This window comes from Prinia subflava, chromosome 7 (assembly GCF_021018805.1).
Source record: "Prinia subflava isolate CZ2003 ecotype Zambia chromosome 7, Cam_Psub_1.2, whole genome shotgun sequence".
In the NCBI taxonomy this organism is placed as follows: domain Eukaryota; kingdom Metazoa; phylum Chordata; class Aves; order Passeriformes; family Cisticolidae; genus Prinia; species Prinia subflava.
In genome coordinates this window covers 29,556,943-29,575,185 of record NC_086253.1, presented here as the reverse complement: position 1 = coordinate 29,575,185, position 18,243 = coordinate 29,556,943, and the positions used below count along the sequence as shown (strand labels likewise).

Below are 18,243 nucleotides of genomic sequence, written 5' to 3'. Positions count from 1 at the left end.
TTCTAGGGATGAAGATCAACCAAAATAATTTGCATTTGACAATGTTTTGTGAATCACCTGAATTTATGACAGTACCTCATCCCATTTCTTATGAAGAATGCGTATTAACCACTTCACGAAAGAATTACAGGGTGTTTTTTCTCCTCAGTGAACCTTCAGGCCTACTTTCTAAGACAAAAAACATAGTAGAAGTTTTCAGAAGACAGAACAGTCTTTAATGAAAAAATTATGACAAACAGCTTTTCTTGAAGAGCGAATAGTGAGAACTGTATAGCATTTGTCCTTGTGTCCTTCCCTACAGGCATATGACAATACTTTGAGGCCCCTTGAAGCATGGATTAGATGTGCATTGATACGTATTTACGCAAATGTACCCCCCCACACCAGTTCTGTACACTCCAATGGCCACTGACTCATCAAGGTTTGAAATTCATGGCCATCTGTGGGTCATACTTAACTAAAATAGATTAGATTTAAAGAAACATTTTTAAAGGACTATTGAAGCATTAGCTATTAATCAATTCTCAAATTAAAGAAAGGAACTGGTCACCTATGAGGTTTCTTTACTTTCATAATACCTCTTTCCTTCTATAAGAAGATTGCTGAATGACCCACATGCAAGGCACACATTCTCATGAAATTCTATAGGAAGCTACAAACCATTAAAACACTGAGAAATACAATTTCTGATTTTGCTATCTTTTCTGCCTTTTGCCTCTGAGTCAACTTAATATTTGGAAACTCTGTGAAGTCTATCTGGCTGCAAATGCTTTAGGCAAACACTTTAAATAAATTCATTAATAAACTCAGATTTTCTCTTTCATTTTAAAGGCAGCGAGAGGGAGGACCAGCCAAGATAAAGTTTGCGAAGATAAAGTCTGTGAGAAGAGAGCAACCATAGGTTGAGCAGAAAACCGGACAGCCACACAATTAACACTGTCACACAACAGACAGCAGCAGTTGTCATAGTGATAGGACTAATAGGGGAACCAGAGCCTGAGTAACTCACACTTTGAACAACCAATCCTTTTCCAACTCCACCATTCTCCCACCTCAGGGCTTATTTCGAAGAAGCTATTTGAATTTTGAACTGGAATAATCACATCCCTAAATCAGTCCATTTTCTTCCGCAGTGACAAACAATTGTTCAATGCATGTATATTTTTACAAAACTGTGTTAAATGTTTATCTACTATTCATAAACTCATTAAATATTTAGTGTTTTTGAACTGCAGATGGTACACACACACACATACATATGTATATAAAATCCCACACCAGAATACTCAAGGATAACAACAATGTAATATGTTTTAAAATTTCCCTAAATACAGCCTATGCATATGATTTCCCTTCAAGAGTGATAGTTGTCATGGTTCAGTAAAATATTTAAGTATAATCTGTGCTCTTTTATTCCTTTCTCTTAATGCAATGCAAATAAATCAGAAGCAAAGTACAGAGAAATAAGGCCTCTGCAAGTCATGCGCTAATTCTTAAGGCAAGAAGAATTTTTGGACTACCCAAAATTAAAACATGATTTCAGGTGTGTTGGGGGTTAGATTTGGTTTTTTTTTTCTTCTCACAGAATTTTTTCCCATAAGTTTCCAAGAAGCCTTAATGACTACTTAGTCAGAACAAAAAGAGTGCTTGAGGGATATGGCAGCACGAAGCTACACCTATTGTTTTTGAGTCCCTGGGAGTGTCCTTCAGAGGGGAGAGATGATGAGCCTTGGGGAAGGCAAAAAAGACAGATCTGGGGGAGGGGGAGGCACTCTTGCTCTCAGCGCCGAGGAGGACGGTCAGGCTGCCCTCTGCCTCTGCCTCGTCCTGGGAAATCTATCGTCATCTGTTCGGGTACCCGGGAATCCTGAACTCGCTTTCTCCAGCCTCTCCCCCCACCGCCGCTGCTTCTTCGGACCTTTGAGACCCTCCTGCTACTCTGTAGCCCTGCACTGCCCAGCCCTGCCGGGACACCCCTGCCTCCAGCTGCCAGCGCAGAGCTCCTCATCTCATCCACCAGCCCGGGACTTTTCCTTCCTTCCAGTTCGGCCTCTCGGAGTCCTGCAGGGGCATCCAGATCAAACTGCTCTGGGCTTTTGTAAAAGCAAGCCCTCAAGGTTCTTGGTTCTGTTTATTATTGATGCTGTAGTTGTTGTTTGTTTGTCGTTTTGTCATATATATTAGTAAAGAACTGTTATTCCTACCCCCATAACTCTGCCTGAAAGCTCTTTTAATTTTCCTTTTAATTGGAATAATTTGGAGGGAGGGGATTTGAATTCTCCATCTCTAGGGAGGTCCTGCCCCTTCCTAGCAGATATCTGTCTTTAAACCAAGACAGATTATTGGCGCCCAACGTGGGGCTTGAGGGCATTGAGAGGAAAAGGAATAACAGTTCTTAAGTGACCTTGTGCACTGGGTATAGAAACCTCCCTAAATAGCATCATGTGGTCTAGCTTACCTTGGTTTGGGTGGCATGTGGTTGTGGCTGTGTTTCTCCCATTTGCAGGCCCTTATTTAAACATGGGCCCTATAACTAAGGCTACTGTGGCTGTTATCCAGTTTACACTATGGGTTAATAAGGTGAGGAATTCATGGATTTTTAACTTCCTCTGGAAGGCAGGCACATGGATACATGGCTATCACACTCTAAGTGTTTGTTTGTGGGGTTACTTTAACAATGGTACCTATTGTGAGGAAATGACACCAGGGGAAATTTTTTCCCAACCCTTTACTCAGCTCTTTGGGTCTATTCCACCAGTTTTTGAAGGGTTTAAATCTTCTCTGAATGCTAATGATATCATACAATGGCTAGTATTGCTCACAGGCCTATTCTATTTAATATTCCGAGATAAGGGGAGATTGGCCTGGATAACCACCCTGATACCTACCCCAGAGAATAAAGATACTGCCCTAGAGACTGAGAGTGCTGCCATGGAGCCTGACACTGCCCTAGAGACTGGGGATGCTGCCCCACCACCTGACCCTGACATAAAGCCCATCTCAGAAATGAACCACCCAGATTGGGTGGGAGTTCTGGTGAAGGAGATGGGCAAGATGCTGAAGGAGCACACTTCCCTAGTGGTGGCCTCATTAGCCCCAGCTGCTGGCAAACCCTCCCCCTGCCCTGAAGAGGAAGAGTCTGAAGGTGCAGCAGTGGAACCCACAGACGTTACAACTGTCCAGGTTCCAGCTGAACCACAGGGGCAGTCACAGCCAGCAGCAGTTGGCCCTGTGGAAAGGAAGAAATATAAGGTGAAATCAGAGCACCCAAGTGATAAGGATAAAAAAGGAAGGCCCTCACAACCCACAGGGGAGCCAGAAGTTGAGATCATCACCGAGTCCCTGTCATATGAAAATCTCCGTACTCTGCAAAAAGATGTTGCACGACGGGGACGTGAGCCTTATACAGCCTGGTTACTTAGGGTCTGGGACCTTATGGGTAGAGGTGTGCAACTGGATGGTGGTGAGGCAAGGAATATGGGACCCTTGACCCAAGACTCAGGTGTGAATCAGGTATTTGTAAAAGAGCAAGGACCCCTTCACCTCTGGGACCGGCTTTTAATGAGTGTAAGGGAGAGGTTTGTCCACAGAGACAGAATGCAGGAGCACCACCTTAGCATGCGCTGGAAGACTGTTGAGGAAGGGATCCAACAGCTGAGAGAAGTGGCAATACTGGAGGTGGTTTTTGGGAGGGATGGACAGCATAACAATGACCCCGACAATGTCAGGTGCACAGGGCAAATGTTGTGGAATCTAGCAACTAAAGGGCCATCTGAATATAAAACATTCATGTCAATGATTAATGCTGATACCAGCCGAGTGACTGTAGGTTCTGTAGCCAGCAAGCTTAGAAATTTTGACAGTATGATCAGTGGCCCAATACAGACTCAGGTCTCTGCCGTGGTTAAAGAACTCCAAGAGGAGATAAGGGAGGTGAGGGAGGAGATGAGGAGGAACAGTTCCCATGTGGCACCGGTGCGAGCCACAGGCCCCAGAGTCAGAACCCAACGTCCTTCAGCTAGAGAGAGAGAATACATCCCAAGAGCTGACCTGTGGTCCTTCCTGCGTGACCATGGGGAAGACATGGGAAGGTGGGATGGGAAACCCACTTCTGCCCGAGCAGCACGGGTGCGTGAGCTCAAAGAGAGAAACACTAACCGAGGGGGTTCCACTAGAATGAAGGTAGCCTCAGCCTCCCATGACCAGGCTGTCAGGTATTACAGAAATGAGGATGCTCTGTCAGACCCCCTTGAAGGAACCTCTACTATGTATACACAGGAAGAGAGTAGTAACCGGTGCTAGAGGGGCCCTGCCTCTAGCCAGGAAGAGGCACGGGAAAACCGAGTCTTTTGGACTGTGTGGGTTCTATGGCCTGGCACATCAGAGCCACAGAAATATAAATCTTTGGTTGACACCGGTTCTCAGTGTACCCTAATGCCGTCAGAACATGAGGGAGCAGAACCTATTTCCATTGCCGGGGTGACAGGGGGATCACAAGAATTGACTCAGTTAGAAGCCGAGGTGAGCCTGACCGGGAAGGAGTGGCAGAAACATCCGGTTGTGACTGGCCCAGAGGCTCCGTGTATTCTGGGCATAGACTATCTCAGGAATGGCTATTACAAAGACCCTAAGGGGTTCAGATGGGCTTTTGGAATAGCTGCTGTGGAGGCAGAGGGCATTAAGAAATTGAACACCTTGCCTGGATTATCAGAGAACCCATCTGCAGTAGGACTCCTGAAGGTAGAAGAGCAACGAGTACCTGTTGCCACCTCGACAGTGCATCGCCGGCAGTATCGGACGAATCGAGATGCTGTGATCCCCATTCACAAGATGATCCGAGAGCTGGAGAGCCAAGGGGTGGTCAGTAAAACCCACTCACCCTTCAACAGCCCCATTTGGCCTGTGCGCAAGTCTGACGGAGAATGGAGACTGACTGTGGACTATCGTGGCTTGAATGAAGTGACTCCACCGCTGAGCGCCGCTGTGCCAGACATGCTGGAACTCCAGTACGAGCTGGAGTCCAAAGCAGCGAAGTGGTACGCCACAATCGACATTGCTAATGCGTTTTTCTCCATTCCTCTGGCTGCAGAATGTAGGCCTCAGTTTGCTTTCACCTGGAGGGGCGTGCAGTACACCTGGAACTGACTGCCCCAGGGGTGGAAGCACAGTCCCACCATCTGCCATGGACTGATCCAGGCTGCACTGGAAAAGGGTGAAGCTCCAGAACACCTACAGTACATTGATGACATCATTGTGTGGGGGAACACGGCAAGGGAAGTGTTTGAGAAAGGAGAGAAGATCATCCAGATTCTCCTGGAAGCTGGTTTTGCCATCAAAAAGAGCAAAGTCAAGGGACCTGCCAAGGAGATCCAGTTCCTGGGAGTAAAGTGGGAAGATGGGCGGCGTCAGATTCCCATTGAGGTCATCAACAAGATCACTGCGATGTCTCCACCGACCAGCAAGAAGGAAACGCAAGCTTTCCTAGGCGCCATAGGCTTTTGGAGAATGCACATTCCCGAGTACAGCCAGATTGTGAGCCCTCTCTACCGGGTAACCCGCAAGAAGAACGATTTCCATTGGGGCCCTGAGCAGCAGCAAGCCTTTGCCCAGATCAAGCAGGAGATCGCTCATGCAGTGGCCCTTGGCCCAGTCAGGACAGGACCAGAAGTGAAGAACGTGCTCTACTCTGCAGCCGGGAACCATGGCCTGTCCTGGAGCCTTTGGCAGAAGGTGCCTGGTGAGACTCGGGGTCGACCACTGGGATTCTGGAGTCGGAGCTACAGAGGGTCTGAAGCCAACTACACCCCAACAGAGAAAGAAATCTTGGCTGCCTATGAAGGAGTCCAGGCTGCCTCAGAAGTGATTGGCACAGAAGCCCAACTCCTCCTGGCACCCCGACTACCTGTGCTGGGGTGGATGTTCAAAGGAAAGGTTCCCTCTACCCACCATGCCACCGATGCCACATGGAGCAAATGGACTGCCCTCATCACTCAGCGCGCCCGTATCGGAAACCCAAATCGCCCTGGGATTTTGGAGATAATCACAAACTGGCCAGAATGTGAAAACTTTGATCTCACAGATGGAGAGGAACAAGAGCAAGTGACACGTGCCGAAGAAGCTCCACCGTATAATCAGCTGCCAGCAGAAGAAACGTGCTACGCTCTTTTCACTGACGGTTCCTGTCGCATCGTAGGGATGAACCGCAAGTGGAAAGCAGCTGTATGGAGCCCCACACGACAGGTTGCACAAGCCACTGAAGGAGAAGGTGGATCAAGTCAACTTGCAGAACTCAAGGCTGTTCAGTTGGCCCTGGACATTGCTGAAAGAGAGAAGTGGCCAAAGCTCTACCTCTACACTGATTCATGGATGGTAGCCAATGCTCTGTGGGGTTGGCTGGAAAGGTGGAAAAAGGCCAACTGGCAGCGTGGGGGAAAACCAATCTGGGCTGCTGATGAGTGGAAAGACATTGCTGCTCGGGTAGTCAAGCTACCTGTAAAAGTCCGCCATGTAGACACCCACGTCCCCAAGAGTCGGGCTAATGAGGAGCACCGAAACAACGAGCAAGTAGATCAAGCCGCCAAGATAGAAGTGTCAAAGATAGACCTAGATTGGCAACACAAGGGAGAGTTGTTCCTAGCTCGATGGGCCCACGACGCCTCAGGTCATCAGGGCAGAGATGCCACCTATAAGTGGGCACGAGACCGAGGGGTGGATCTAACCATGGACAGCATTTCTCAGGTTATCCATGACTGTGAGACATGTGCTGCAATCAAGCAGGCTAAGCGAGTGAAGCCCCTATGGTATGGCGGGCGGTGGTCCAAATACAGGTATGGGGAAGCCTGGCAAATTGACTACATCACCCTTCCCCAAACCCGCCAAGGCAAGCGCTACGTGCTGACCATGGTGGAAGCCACCACTGGATGGCTGGAAACCTACCCTGTGCCTCATGCTACTGCCAGGAACACCATTCTGGGCCTGGAAAAGCAAGTCCTGTGGAGACATGGCACCCCTGAGAGAATCGAGTCAGACAATGGGACCCATTTCAAGAACAGCCTTATAGCAGCCTGGGCTAGGGAACATGGCGTTGAGTGGGTGTACCATATTCCTTATCACGCACCAGCAGCCGGGAAAGTTGAACGGTGCAATGGCCTGCTTAAAACCACCTTGAAGGCATTGGGTGGGGGGACTTTCAAAAACTGGGAGATTAATTTAGCAAAGGCCACATGGTTAGTGAACACTCGAGGTTCCACCAACCGAGCAGGCCCTGCCCAATCTGAGCCCCTGAGAACAACAGATGGAGATAAGGTTCCAGTAGTACACATGAGAGGTATGCTGGGAAAAACTGTTTGGATTAATTCTGCCTCCAGCAAAGACAATCCCGTCCGTGGGGTTGTCTTCGCTCAGGGACCAGGATGCACCTGGTGGGTGATGCAAAGGGATGGAGAGACCCGATGCATACCTCAAGGAGACCTTGTTTTAGGATGAACTACCCACATCATGTTTCTGTACCCATATCTGTATGTATAGATGTATATAATTTAGGTCATGCATGTGTGTATATATATATATTTTTATCACCGTGGAGGCCCAACCAGGAACACAGACTGGGGACACAGATCTGGGTGCAACAAGAGCAGCAGGGCAGAAGCCCCTGCCCTTAGTTTATTTTTCCATTATATATCTGTGTCAAGGTGACCATGGATTGGAGAAGGGTATCGCCACCTCTCCTGTCACATTGGTCCAGGAGGCTGTCATTCAACCTCCCCTTGTCTTGGAGAAAGTATTCATAACATTGCCAATATTTACAAAACATGGTCCTGTGTTTACAATTCACCAGCGTGAGAAACTGCACGTTTCTCCTTTAATATGAACGCTCAGCAAACCAGGAAAATTCATGGCAACATCTCACCCTTTTAAGTATATTAAAAAGAAAACAAAAAAAGAAAAATGAACAATTCTATGACAGGAAAAAAGAGAGAAAAAAAAACCTGTATAAAGTTCACCGACCTTCATTTAGGTGACGGTGTGAGGGCTACATGTTGGTCTGATTCTGCCTTTGCTACCCAGGGTTTCACCCTGAACCCCTTGCAGTAACCTGCTCAAAATATCTCGAGCATAGTCTAACATAATTCAACCAACACCCTCATATTTTTAAATTTTTATAAGATACAAGGGAATATACGGTGCAAAAGGCAGGAGCATTCCAAGAAAAATTTTACCACTCAATTGAAAATTCTGAACCCCAAAAGTTCTGTCCCAAAAGCACAACCCCCAAACAACGTGCCCTTTCCCCACAGAGGTCACAATGGCTACCATACATAAAACTGAGCCGTAGCAAACAATTCCTCTGAGTCCATGATTAACAGTCCACTGGCTCTCAGCATCACACTGCTTCAGTCAGTCCTTGTCCAGCAGCTCCACAGGATCCAAAGTCTCTATGGAGGCCATATAGGAAAAGAGAGGATGCCAGTCCGTGTCCATGTCAATCAGATCTCGAAGAGGCTTCTGTGATGGGTGGCACTAGGGTGGCACAGGGTGCACAAGGTTTCAGGATCAAACAGGATCAGTCCAATGCACCTGAGGCAGCTCAGCAGACTTTCAGCGGCCACCTCCATGGCAAAGATCCCAGAACCTGAGGATAGAGAACTTAAAAAACACAAATTGAGCAATTGACTTTTTCTCAAAGAATGCGTGCAACATAGGATGTGGACGCAGAAACCCACTGCCAGGTCCAAGGAAAACTGACCATAGCTATGTGGCAACATCAACACTTCCTACACTTGAGATGATGGCTGTACACCAGCCAGAGAATTTTGCTCTTGTTCTAGAGCTTGGGAAACTGTTTCGTCCCCCTGACGTCTTCGTCTTTTTCTTCGCCTCCGAGTTTTCGGGCTTGGCGTGGGCTCAGCATGACCCACTGCCTCGCATGTTTCTGCAGTATGGTCTGAACCCCCACATTGTGCGCAGAGAAACAAGGGAGTCACTTTCTGTGCCTCCTTTTCCTGTTCTCCACTAGGCTGAATATCTGCCTGTGTCTCATGTCCAGCATTCTGCCTCTGTTCAGCCGGCTGTGAAGCAGCTGTTGGGGTCATCACCATACAATCACAGGTGTTTAGAACTGCACAGGTCTGGACCATCTCCAGGATATTAGAAGTCTCTGGAATGGTTTCCAGGAGCCTCTGGCAAGCAGAATTAGCATGGCTTCTTGCTAATTGCTCCAAAATTATCATTGTCAAAGTTATATCCTTGACTCTCGTCTTTAAAAAATGCATCAGACGCGATATAAATTCATTAAAAGCTTCCTCTGGCTTCTGTGCTATGTCTAAGAAGTCTTCCTTTGGGGAGAAGGATAACTTGGTTTTTATCAATGCAGATATCCCTATGTATCTGCACGAATCTAAAACAATGAAAGAAAGGCCAGCTTGCACATCAGGGCAATCATATTGGCTCCTCCCCATAAGTAGGTCAACTCCGACCCCAAACAACGGATCATCTCGAGGCAGGTGGCTATTTTCGACAGCCATTTGTCCAGCTAGGAATTTCCAATTTCTTTCAAAGGTAAAAACCTGTTGAGGTTCAAGCATCATTGTTGCAAGACCTCTTATTACAAAAGGAAAGATCAGATCCTCAAATTCTGCACTGATCCATTGAATTGCCTCAGTGAAGCTTATATTATCTTCTGCCACGTCCCTTGATAAGGGAAGCGGGACTGCCCATGATGGGTCATCATGGCTATGATGCTGTGGAACCAAAACCACAGGTCCCTGAACTGGCTCGGGCAAAGCTGCATCTTCAGGCAGCAGCTCTCTTAGGTCAGCAGCCTGGTTCACCTGGGATGCCGAACTAAAAGCCTCATCCGATTTCACGACAGGGAAAGCGTGCACATCAGACAACGCTTTTGCCCCGTTATCATCTCCCACAGCCGACCCGGCCCCGTAGGGGGGGTGGGCGGGGGACAGTGACTCGCTCAGACTCCTCTCTGAGCGGGGGGGCGATTGTCGCGCTGGGCAGGGGGGTGTGGCCGACGGGCCACAGCCTTCAGCTCCTGCCCGGCCAGCCGATGGGTCGGTGGCCAGGTCGGCGGCAGCAGCGGCAGCCGAGAGCCCCTCCCGCTCGGTGCGGGGGGACATTCCCCGAGCGGCAGGGAGGGGACGCGCGGCGGTGCCGCGCGGCGGCGCGGGGGGGCTGTCCATCGCGGGTGGCCCCGCAGCAGCGGGCAGCGTTGCGCCCAGCCCTCCCCCCGCGGCGCCGGACCGGCACCGGACGCGTGGGGCGGGGCGCGGCGCGGTGGGCGGCGGCGGCGACCCCGCGCACAGCATTTGGCGCGGCGGGGGGACGGGGCAAGGAGGGGCCGTCCCCGCCGCTCTCGCCTGCCGAATCCTGCGCGGAGCAGGTCGCGGCGGGGCGGGGCGGGCCGGGGAGGCGGCGGCAGGGGGCGGCGCCGGCAGCGCCAGGGGCGGTGCGCACGGCAGCCCCCCCGGCTCCCCGCAGGGGGCCCGAGGCGGCGCGGCTCCGCGCGGCAGCTGCAGGGCGGACCCCGCAGTGGTGGCGGGCAGCGGGGGGGTCGCCGCGGCACGGCGGCCCGGGGCGGCGCGGGCGATCCCCCGCGCTCGGCGTGGGACCCGAGGCCGAGCGCTCCGCCCCCTCAGCACCCCAGCTCCCCGCCCGGCAAACCGCGCGGGGAGCGGACCGAAAAAGGCTTCCCCGCCCTTCCAAAAACCCCGCTGGGCGCGCCCAACCCCCGACATGGGGGTGGGGGTCTCCTGCATCGGCTCTAACCCTGCATCAGAGCAATCCTCGTCAGAAGCGATGGAGCTCACAGGGGAGCCAGTGCTGCTTCCTGTCGAAAGCCCAGAATCAACTTCAAAGTCCTCTCCAGCCTCTTTTAGAAGTGGGAAGACTGTTGTCCATGCCCGTAAAAGAGTGCCTGCCTTAGAGTTTCCGTCAAGGACGGCAGAGAAAAGGCTTTTTCCCAGGGTTCTCCATGGGCCAATATAAAGTGCCTTTTCAGCAGTATAAAAAATTCCAAGTTTCTTTCCCCAGCTAAGCAGTTCTCTCACGTGTTTCCTGGTCAAGTCAGCATCACAGGACAACAAAAAGGAGTGGAGCAGTTCCATCATCAATCGTTCCTCTGAGAACATCGTGGGTTTCTTCTTTTTGCAGCTGTAGAAGGCAGATTTTTTTTCTTTCTTCTTTTTTCTTTCCTCACTAGCTTGCAACTTGACCACGTGGGCGCCAGTTATCACCGTGGAGGCCCAACCAGGAACACAGACTGGGGACACAGATCTGGGTGCAACAAGAGCAGCAGGGCAGAAGCCCCTGCCCTTAGTTTATTTTTCCATTATATATCTGTGTCAAGGTGACCATGGATTGGAGAAGGGTATCGCCACCTCTCCTGTCACATTGGTCCAGGAGGCTGTCATTCAACCTCCCCTTGTCTTGGAGAAAGTATTCATAACATTGCCAATATTTACAAAACATGGTCCTGTGTTTACAATTCACCAGCGTGAGAAACTGCACGTTTCTCCTTTAATATGAACGCTCAGCAAACCAGGAAAATTCATGGCAACATATTTTAAAGGTTTAAATTCAATGTAATAGGTTGGTATGGAAAAAAATTCGGGGTGGATGATGTTGGGGGTTAGATTTGGTTTTTTTTTTCTTCTCACAGAATTTTTTCCCATAAGTTTCCAAGAAGCCTTAATGACTACTTAGTCAGAACAAAAAGAGTGCTTGAGGGATATGGCAGCACGAAGCTACACCTATTGTTTTTGAGTCCCTGGGAGTGTCCTTCAGAGGGGAGAGATGATGAGCCTTGGGGAAGGCAAAAAAGACAGATCTGGGGGAGGGGGAGGCACTCTTGCTCTCAGCGCCGAGGAGGACGGTCAGGCTGCCCTCTGCCTCTGCCTCGTCCTGGGAAATCTATCGTCATCTGTTCGGGTACCCGGGAATCCTGAACTCGCTTTCTCCAGCCTCTCCCCCCACCGCCGCTGCTTCTTTGGACCTTTGAGACCCTCCTGCTACTCTGTAGCCCTGCACTGCCCAGCCCTGCCGGGACACCCCTGCTGTTCCAGCTGCCAGCGCAGAGCTCCTCATCTCATCCACCAGCCCGGGACTTTTCCTTCCTTCCAGTTCGGCCTCTCGGAGTCCTGCAGGGGCATCCAGATCAAACTGCTCTGGGCTTTTGTAAAAGCAAGCCCTCAAGGTTCTTGGTTCTGTTTATTATTGATGCTGTAGTTGTTGTTTGTTTGTCGTTTTGTCATATATATTAGTAAAGAACTGTTATTCCTACCCCCATAACTCTGCCTGAAAGCTCTTTTAATTTTCCTTTTAATTGGAATAATTTGGAGGGAGGGGATTTGAATTCTCCATCTCTAGGGAGGTCCTGCCCCTTCCTAGCAGATATCTGTCTTTAAACCAAGACAAGGTGCTTTCTTAAAAAAAATCACAATGTTTATTTTCCATTAGTATGTACAGGAAAGACCTACCCAGTATGTAGGGTGAAGGGAGATGATTAAACTGAGGTGGGTTTAGTAATAGCCTGAAATACAAAGCTACTTCACAAAGTATAATTTTGGATAACTGAGAAATAGTTCATTCTGAGTTTACGAGATATGACACACATCTAATTAAATGGTGTATTGAAAATTGATCAAAATCAGACAAATTTGCTAATAACTATTCTTGAAAAAGATGTGCTGATTTTGCACTATATGTTGAAGAAATCCCTAGATGGAGACTGTGCCCTGAAGGAGAAAACAGGCCAGGTTCAAGCTAATATATATGTTGAAAGCAATGAAGCAACAAAACAGTTAACTGCCCCAAGGAGAGAGTTATGAATTCCACACCATTAGGATAAGCACCATTAATCGGTCTTCTTTTACTACATTAACGTTCAGGGTGAAATTCATCAGAGAAAGGAACATTATAGAAGGCCATGGATTACTTAATTATGATTGAGCCTTCAGAACGGAATATTTTAATTAAAAGATCTCAAATTTTGCCAAGAACATGCATTTTATAGAAGCGTTTTTTATTTTCTCTCAACTTAGAGGGAAAAAGAACTGTGCAGCACTCTCTATGAATTCACATTTTACATATTTTCCAAGTCCAGGAATAGCAGGACTTCCAGCCATAATTAAATGTCTAAAAAGCAAAAGTTCTAAAACACTGTCTCATGATACCATTTCAAGACCTTCTCCTTTTAAGTACAAACGCAGAAAAAGCTTAAAAATTTTATGGAGGACAAATGATTCATTCAGTAAAGCAAACACTTTGAAACTAAACATCAAAGTATATAAATAAATGTTATATAGTGTGATTTCATGATCATACCTGCATTTTTCCAGACAGGTTTTCTTCTGAGCAAACTGTAACACTTCAAAAGCAGTTTAAACTACCCAGCAAGATTAAGAATAAAATCTTATACTGCTCAAAAGCCCAAGTTTTCTGACTCTGTTACTGCAGCTATCTATTTAAATATTATGCTTTCTAAAATCAGCAGTTTCACACAGCTTCGCTTGAAGCATGCAGTACAAATATGCTTCTTTAATTCCTACATAGTAGTATTTGTTCAGTTCATACAGGCAAATCAGAGTTTTAACTTACGAACCCAATAGGTGTGAAATACAAAGTTATGTTTCATGTCAGGGAAATGAAGAAAATCTGTGTAATTGTAATTGTAGAACACGGCCATAGGACAGTTATAAAGATGAGTTCTAATAAACAACTGAGGAAAGCATGGAAGGAAGTTTTTGAATAAATCTTTTGCTTACAATTACCTATTATAAGTCTCAAGCTATTCTGTAATAAGTGTCTTTTAATTAAAACTTTAGAAGCTTGCTCTGTATTAAAGAATTTTAACTGTAGTTTTAGAATGTAAAAAGCCTTTTAGACAAAAGAAGGAAGTAAGAAGGGGGCCCAGGCCTTTCACAAAAAGTGAGAAAACATCCTAGACATGAAAGAAAGACTTCAGCTCGCTGATTTATAGTTCCTGAAAAAGGAAAACTGAACATGACTATCAAAGATTGGTAGACCTAGAAAACAGAAGTTGGACCCCACATCTGGAAGCTGGACCCCACCACTTAGAAAACATATCCTAGAAGTACATCCTGGAATATTGAAATATCAAAATAGATCACAATAGCCTATAGAATTGTACAAGACAAAATATGAATTTATGACTGTTAAGTACTGATTTGTGATGTTAAAACTAGAAATGGAAACTACTGAGAAAGCTTATGAATATGTATGAATATAGCCAATAAAATCCCAGCAAGTCCAGCAATGGGTGGGCAGTCGGAAGAAAAAATCCTTCCACTGTACCCAGCGCGCTGTCTTTGCTCACACTTTACCATATTATCAATTAATTATTAAATTAAATTGCTGCTTGATATATTGGCCATGTCAAGGGTCTCATTTCTAGCATAGGGGACTTCCTACAAAGCTGTTGGCCAAGACAGGCCTGTGAAAAATTTCAGAATAGAAACCTCATCAAATTCCCTGCCTTCTTTCCATCAGAGGAGACACTGTTATCTGCTGCACATGTTCAGTGACCTATTTCCCCTGTAGCAGCCAACCCTCAAAAGCTCTTTGTATGACCAATGATGTCAAAAACCTTGAGATTATACTGGTTTGGGCCTAAGGTATTCCTATGTGTGAGAATGGCTACCAACTGGGAACATCTGTGAGCCTATGGATGCAACTTGCCTAATTAATAATAAACCTTTTTTTGGGACAGAGGGATGTACTATGGGTATGAGTTTATTTTAGAGACCTTAAACAATGCTGAATTCTCAGTAAATAAACATATGAATCCCATTTCAAAAACTAAAGAAAGACAAGAAGTCTTGAAACTAAGTTAACTTACTAAAAGAAACCTCTGACTAGTCTAATCACAAATTAATATTCAAGAGTTAGGAAAATGTCGAAGTATTTAATAGGGCAATTGCTTTTATTGTAGATAATCAGATATAAAAGGGGCATCTGCAAATTATGCTTAATGGCCTCAAAAAATTAATGTAGTATTGAACACAAAATAAATCTAAACTCACTTACTGCTAACAGAAATCCTAAATAAATGAATTTGCATTTCTAGCAAAATGAAGACCACACATGACAGTAAGAAATGTACAGTCAGCTATTTGAGACAATACTTTTTCTATGAATCTTCATTTTATTTAACAATCAACAGAAACAAAATTTAATTTAACACTAACTCACCTGAAATAAACACTTTCCTTTGAACAGTTCCTAGCTTTATAAACATTTCTAACTCCAATATAAGCCAACATTTCAACAGCCTGGTGAAAATTTCATGTATTATAATCCCAGCAAGCAATCTCTCTAAGCAACATCTCTATATGCCATCTAGCTCAGTTATAGACCAGCAAGACCAGGACTAACAAAACAGCTGCAGTTCAAATATCACCCCATACAAAATGGTGAGGAACAGACAGAACTATCAGAAGTTGTACTTATGTACTTCCAGTAATTTCATTCCATTTACTCAAGCATCTTACTCTAAAAGTTAGTAGGATACCTGGAAAATCAACACTGGACCTTAAATAAAAATCCATGTCTTTAATTTTTCATCATCCTTGGTGTAACTGTCAGTGCAAGTGTTCAGACTCACTTACTAAACATGACCATAAATTATATTAGCCACTTTTGATAGATGAAATCAACCCTTTTAAAGAAATATTTAATGTTGCTGTTTTTTTAAGAATCTGTATCATACAAATACACACAACAATCTCATCCAGACTCTTTGAATCCCTCTCATTTAAATTCAATGAATATGAGTTACATTTTCCAGACCTGAGCTCATTCCTGTGTTCACCATTGATCAACCCAAAAACTGAGTCAAGAAACAGCAACAAGTTTTCATAGGACTGGCTGGCTGAAACAGCCTGTGCTGGCTGCCTTCCACAAAGTCCATCTGGCACCAAGCACAGAATATGATCTGGGTTTCCAGTCCTAGAACAAAAGTGGAGAAATGCTGCCTTACTTTTGAAGACTAGCAGGCTGCATAGGGTAGTTGGTATAATTTAAAATAGCAAACAAATCCTGGTTTATACTGCTGCTTTCATTGCTCCTAGACAGCTTTTATAGCTATATTGCATTACTGAGGGTTTCTAGAAGTACTATCAGAGGAGTCCACTAGTAGAGATTATCTCACAAATACAGAAACTGTAAACACTCCACTCAGATATACAGAGGCTGTGATATAACCTGCCGCATAAGAACTAATTCTGAGGAGCTTCTTCCATATTTATTAATCACAAAATTGTAAGAGAACAAAAGATGCAGCAAGTCTTCAAATAATCATACTTTGTGGACTTCAGAAAAAAAACCCCACAGAACTTAAACTTCTCATTAGGAATAAAACACTGCTACTTTTTCAGCCTTAATTCCCGTGTTACATAATGCATGGAACAAATGCAATAAATTCCTTCCCTCTAAAAGTGCAATATGACACACAGTACCCAGGGGTACTGACTTCAACAGAGATGAAGACTTCCAGAATCTCTGAAACAGCATGTTAGTAGGTTGGGGAAGTTTGAGTGACACAGCTTAGCCTACTTGCCTAAAGAATTTTTTTTTAGAATTGTGATGGTTTGCTTAACAACTTTACTGCTTTTAATCAACTTAAGAAAAATGGCAAAAAAATCTCAGAGAACAGTGGTATTCCTGCTCATTTCCTTACAGCTGGACAACAAAAACAGTGAATCTACTGAAAGAAAAGCTGTGATTAAAGTTCAACTGTTAATAGTTGTTCTGGAGTACGGACTGCTTGCATAACCATGATACTTCTAATTAGGAAACAAAAGAAATTGAGATATTTTTCATGAACAGCATTTCTCTAAAAGCACGCACACTGGTACTAACAATTATTTTCAGAACCCGAAAATATCTCTTCACTTTTTGCTCTCTGATGTTGAGCACAATAAGGGATTAATCCCATCAGTCTCCAAAAAAAAAAGCAAAGCGTGCACTTAGATTCTGCCATATAGCTATTCCACACGTTCAAAGTGTGATGATCTTCACAAAATTGTTCTGATAAAGAATAGTCATGGCAAAACAGGAAAGAGATATAGTATAGTAGAAGAGAAGGTTTCCTTACAAACTATAGAGATGTAAGAGCTTAAAGAGCTATTCAGCTAAGCTCATTTTGTTGGTGTTATTTAAATTATAGCTTAGAATCTAAGAATAGTAAAAAAAAAATTTGTATCTTTAAATTTCTATTCTACTGAGTATGTAGTAATATTTTCTTTTGACAAAGAAATTACAGCCATTTTGGATAAAGCCTTCAGTATAATCCCATATACTTTTTCATAATATTTATGAGTCAAAAGATGTTTTTAATTTCCTAGTCAGGAACTGCAATATTTCCCCTTTTGAAATTTCAAAATGTTATTTCAATTGGATTTCAAGCTGTGAGGCATAGAAGGTATATTCAATTCAATACTGAAAATGCTGCAAGCAGAAATGAAGACAAACAGACTACTGTGACACTAGTTCCAAAATATGCTGAAATCAAAGGGCTGTGGAAAACACAAACGAAAAGAAGTTTACTTTGAAGCAGAAGCAAGAGCAATCCAATTAACAACAACTGAGAAGTTGGGAGACAGTGAATGAGTCTGTTGTTCTGATAAAGAGCAAAACATTTGCATTGACATCTAATGACAAGGAAGCAACATTACAACCCTCAGAAACCACAGATGATTGTCAGATTCAGCAAATTGTTACTAAAATAGTGCTGTATACAGCTACAGAGATATCAAAGTTTGGCCATAAATCAGGTGGGACTGAAATCCAGCAAGTGGAATCCCATCAATGCAAGCCATACATTCAGATTCCAGTTGTGTCTTGTCACCAATTAACAAAATTTCTAATAGATACGGGAGCACAGCATCCTATATTAATGCAATGGGATGTTGAGATATGTACAATACAGACGGCAAAGAGTTAAAATCACTGGAGTAAACGGAGCAAGAAGTGTTGTCTGCCAAACTGCTGAGGTTAATTTGTGGCTCCTGGGCAAGTAGAAAGGGTCTTCTCATCTTAAGCTTAAAAGAAATCCAGTGACTGAAGTGCACTCATTCCATGTGGTGCTTGCTCTCCCTAATTCAAGAATTGTGAGTGTATCATAGTGCTGCATTTCTGCTGCAGTACAAAATGAATGCATGAAGTTAGTTGCTTCAGTGCCACTAAAAGCTTCAATACCAAATAGAGGAAACC

General features: G+C 45.1%; 1 protein-coding gene across 3 annotated transcripts in view; it reads right to left on the bottom strand.

The window, feature by feature from the left end:
* TUSC3 (tumor suppressor candidate 3) overlaps positions 1-18,243 on the bottom strand; it is a 133,679-nt gene that overhangs the window by 36,661 nt on the left and 78,775 nt on the right. The window contains exon 8 of one of the 3 annotated variants that reach the window (XM_063402014.1): positions 7,598-8,646. The exons of the other annotated variants lie outside the window; for them this stretch is intronic. Coding sequence (XP_063258084.1) covers positions 8,588-8,646 — 59 coding nt within the window. The 3' untranslated portion in view covers positions 7,598-8,587. Of the gene's footprint in view, positions 1-7,597; positions 8,647-18,243 lie in introns of those variants that run through there. 3 annotated transcript variants of the gene reach the window in all.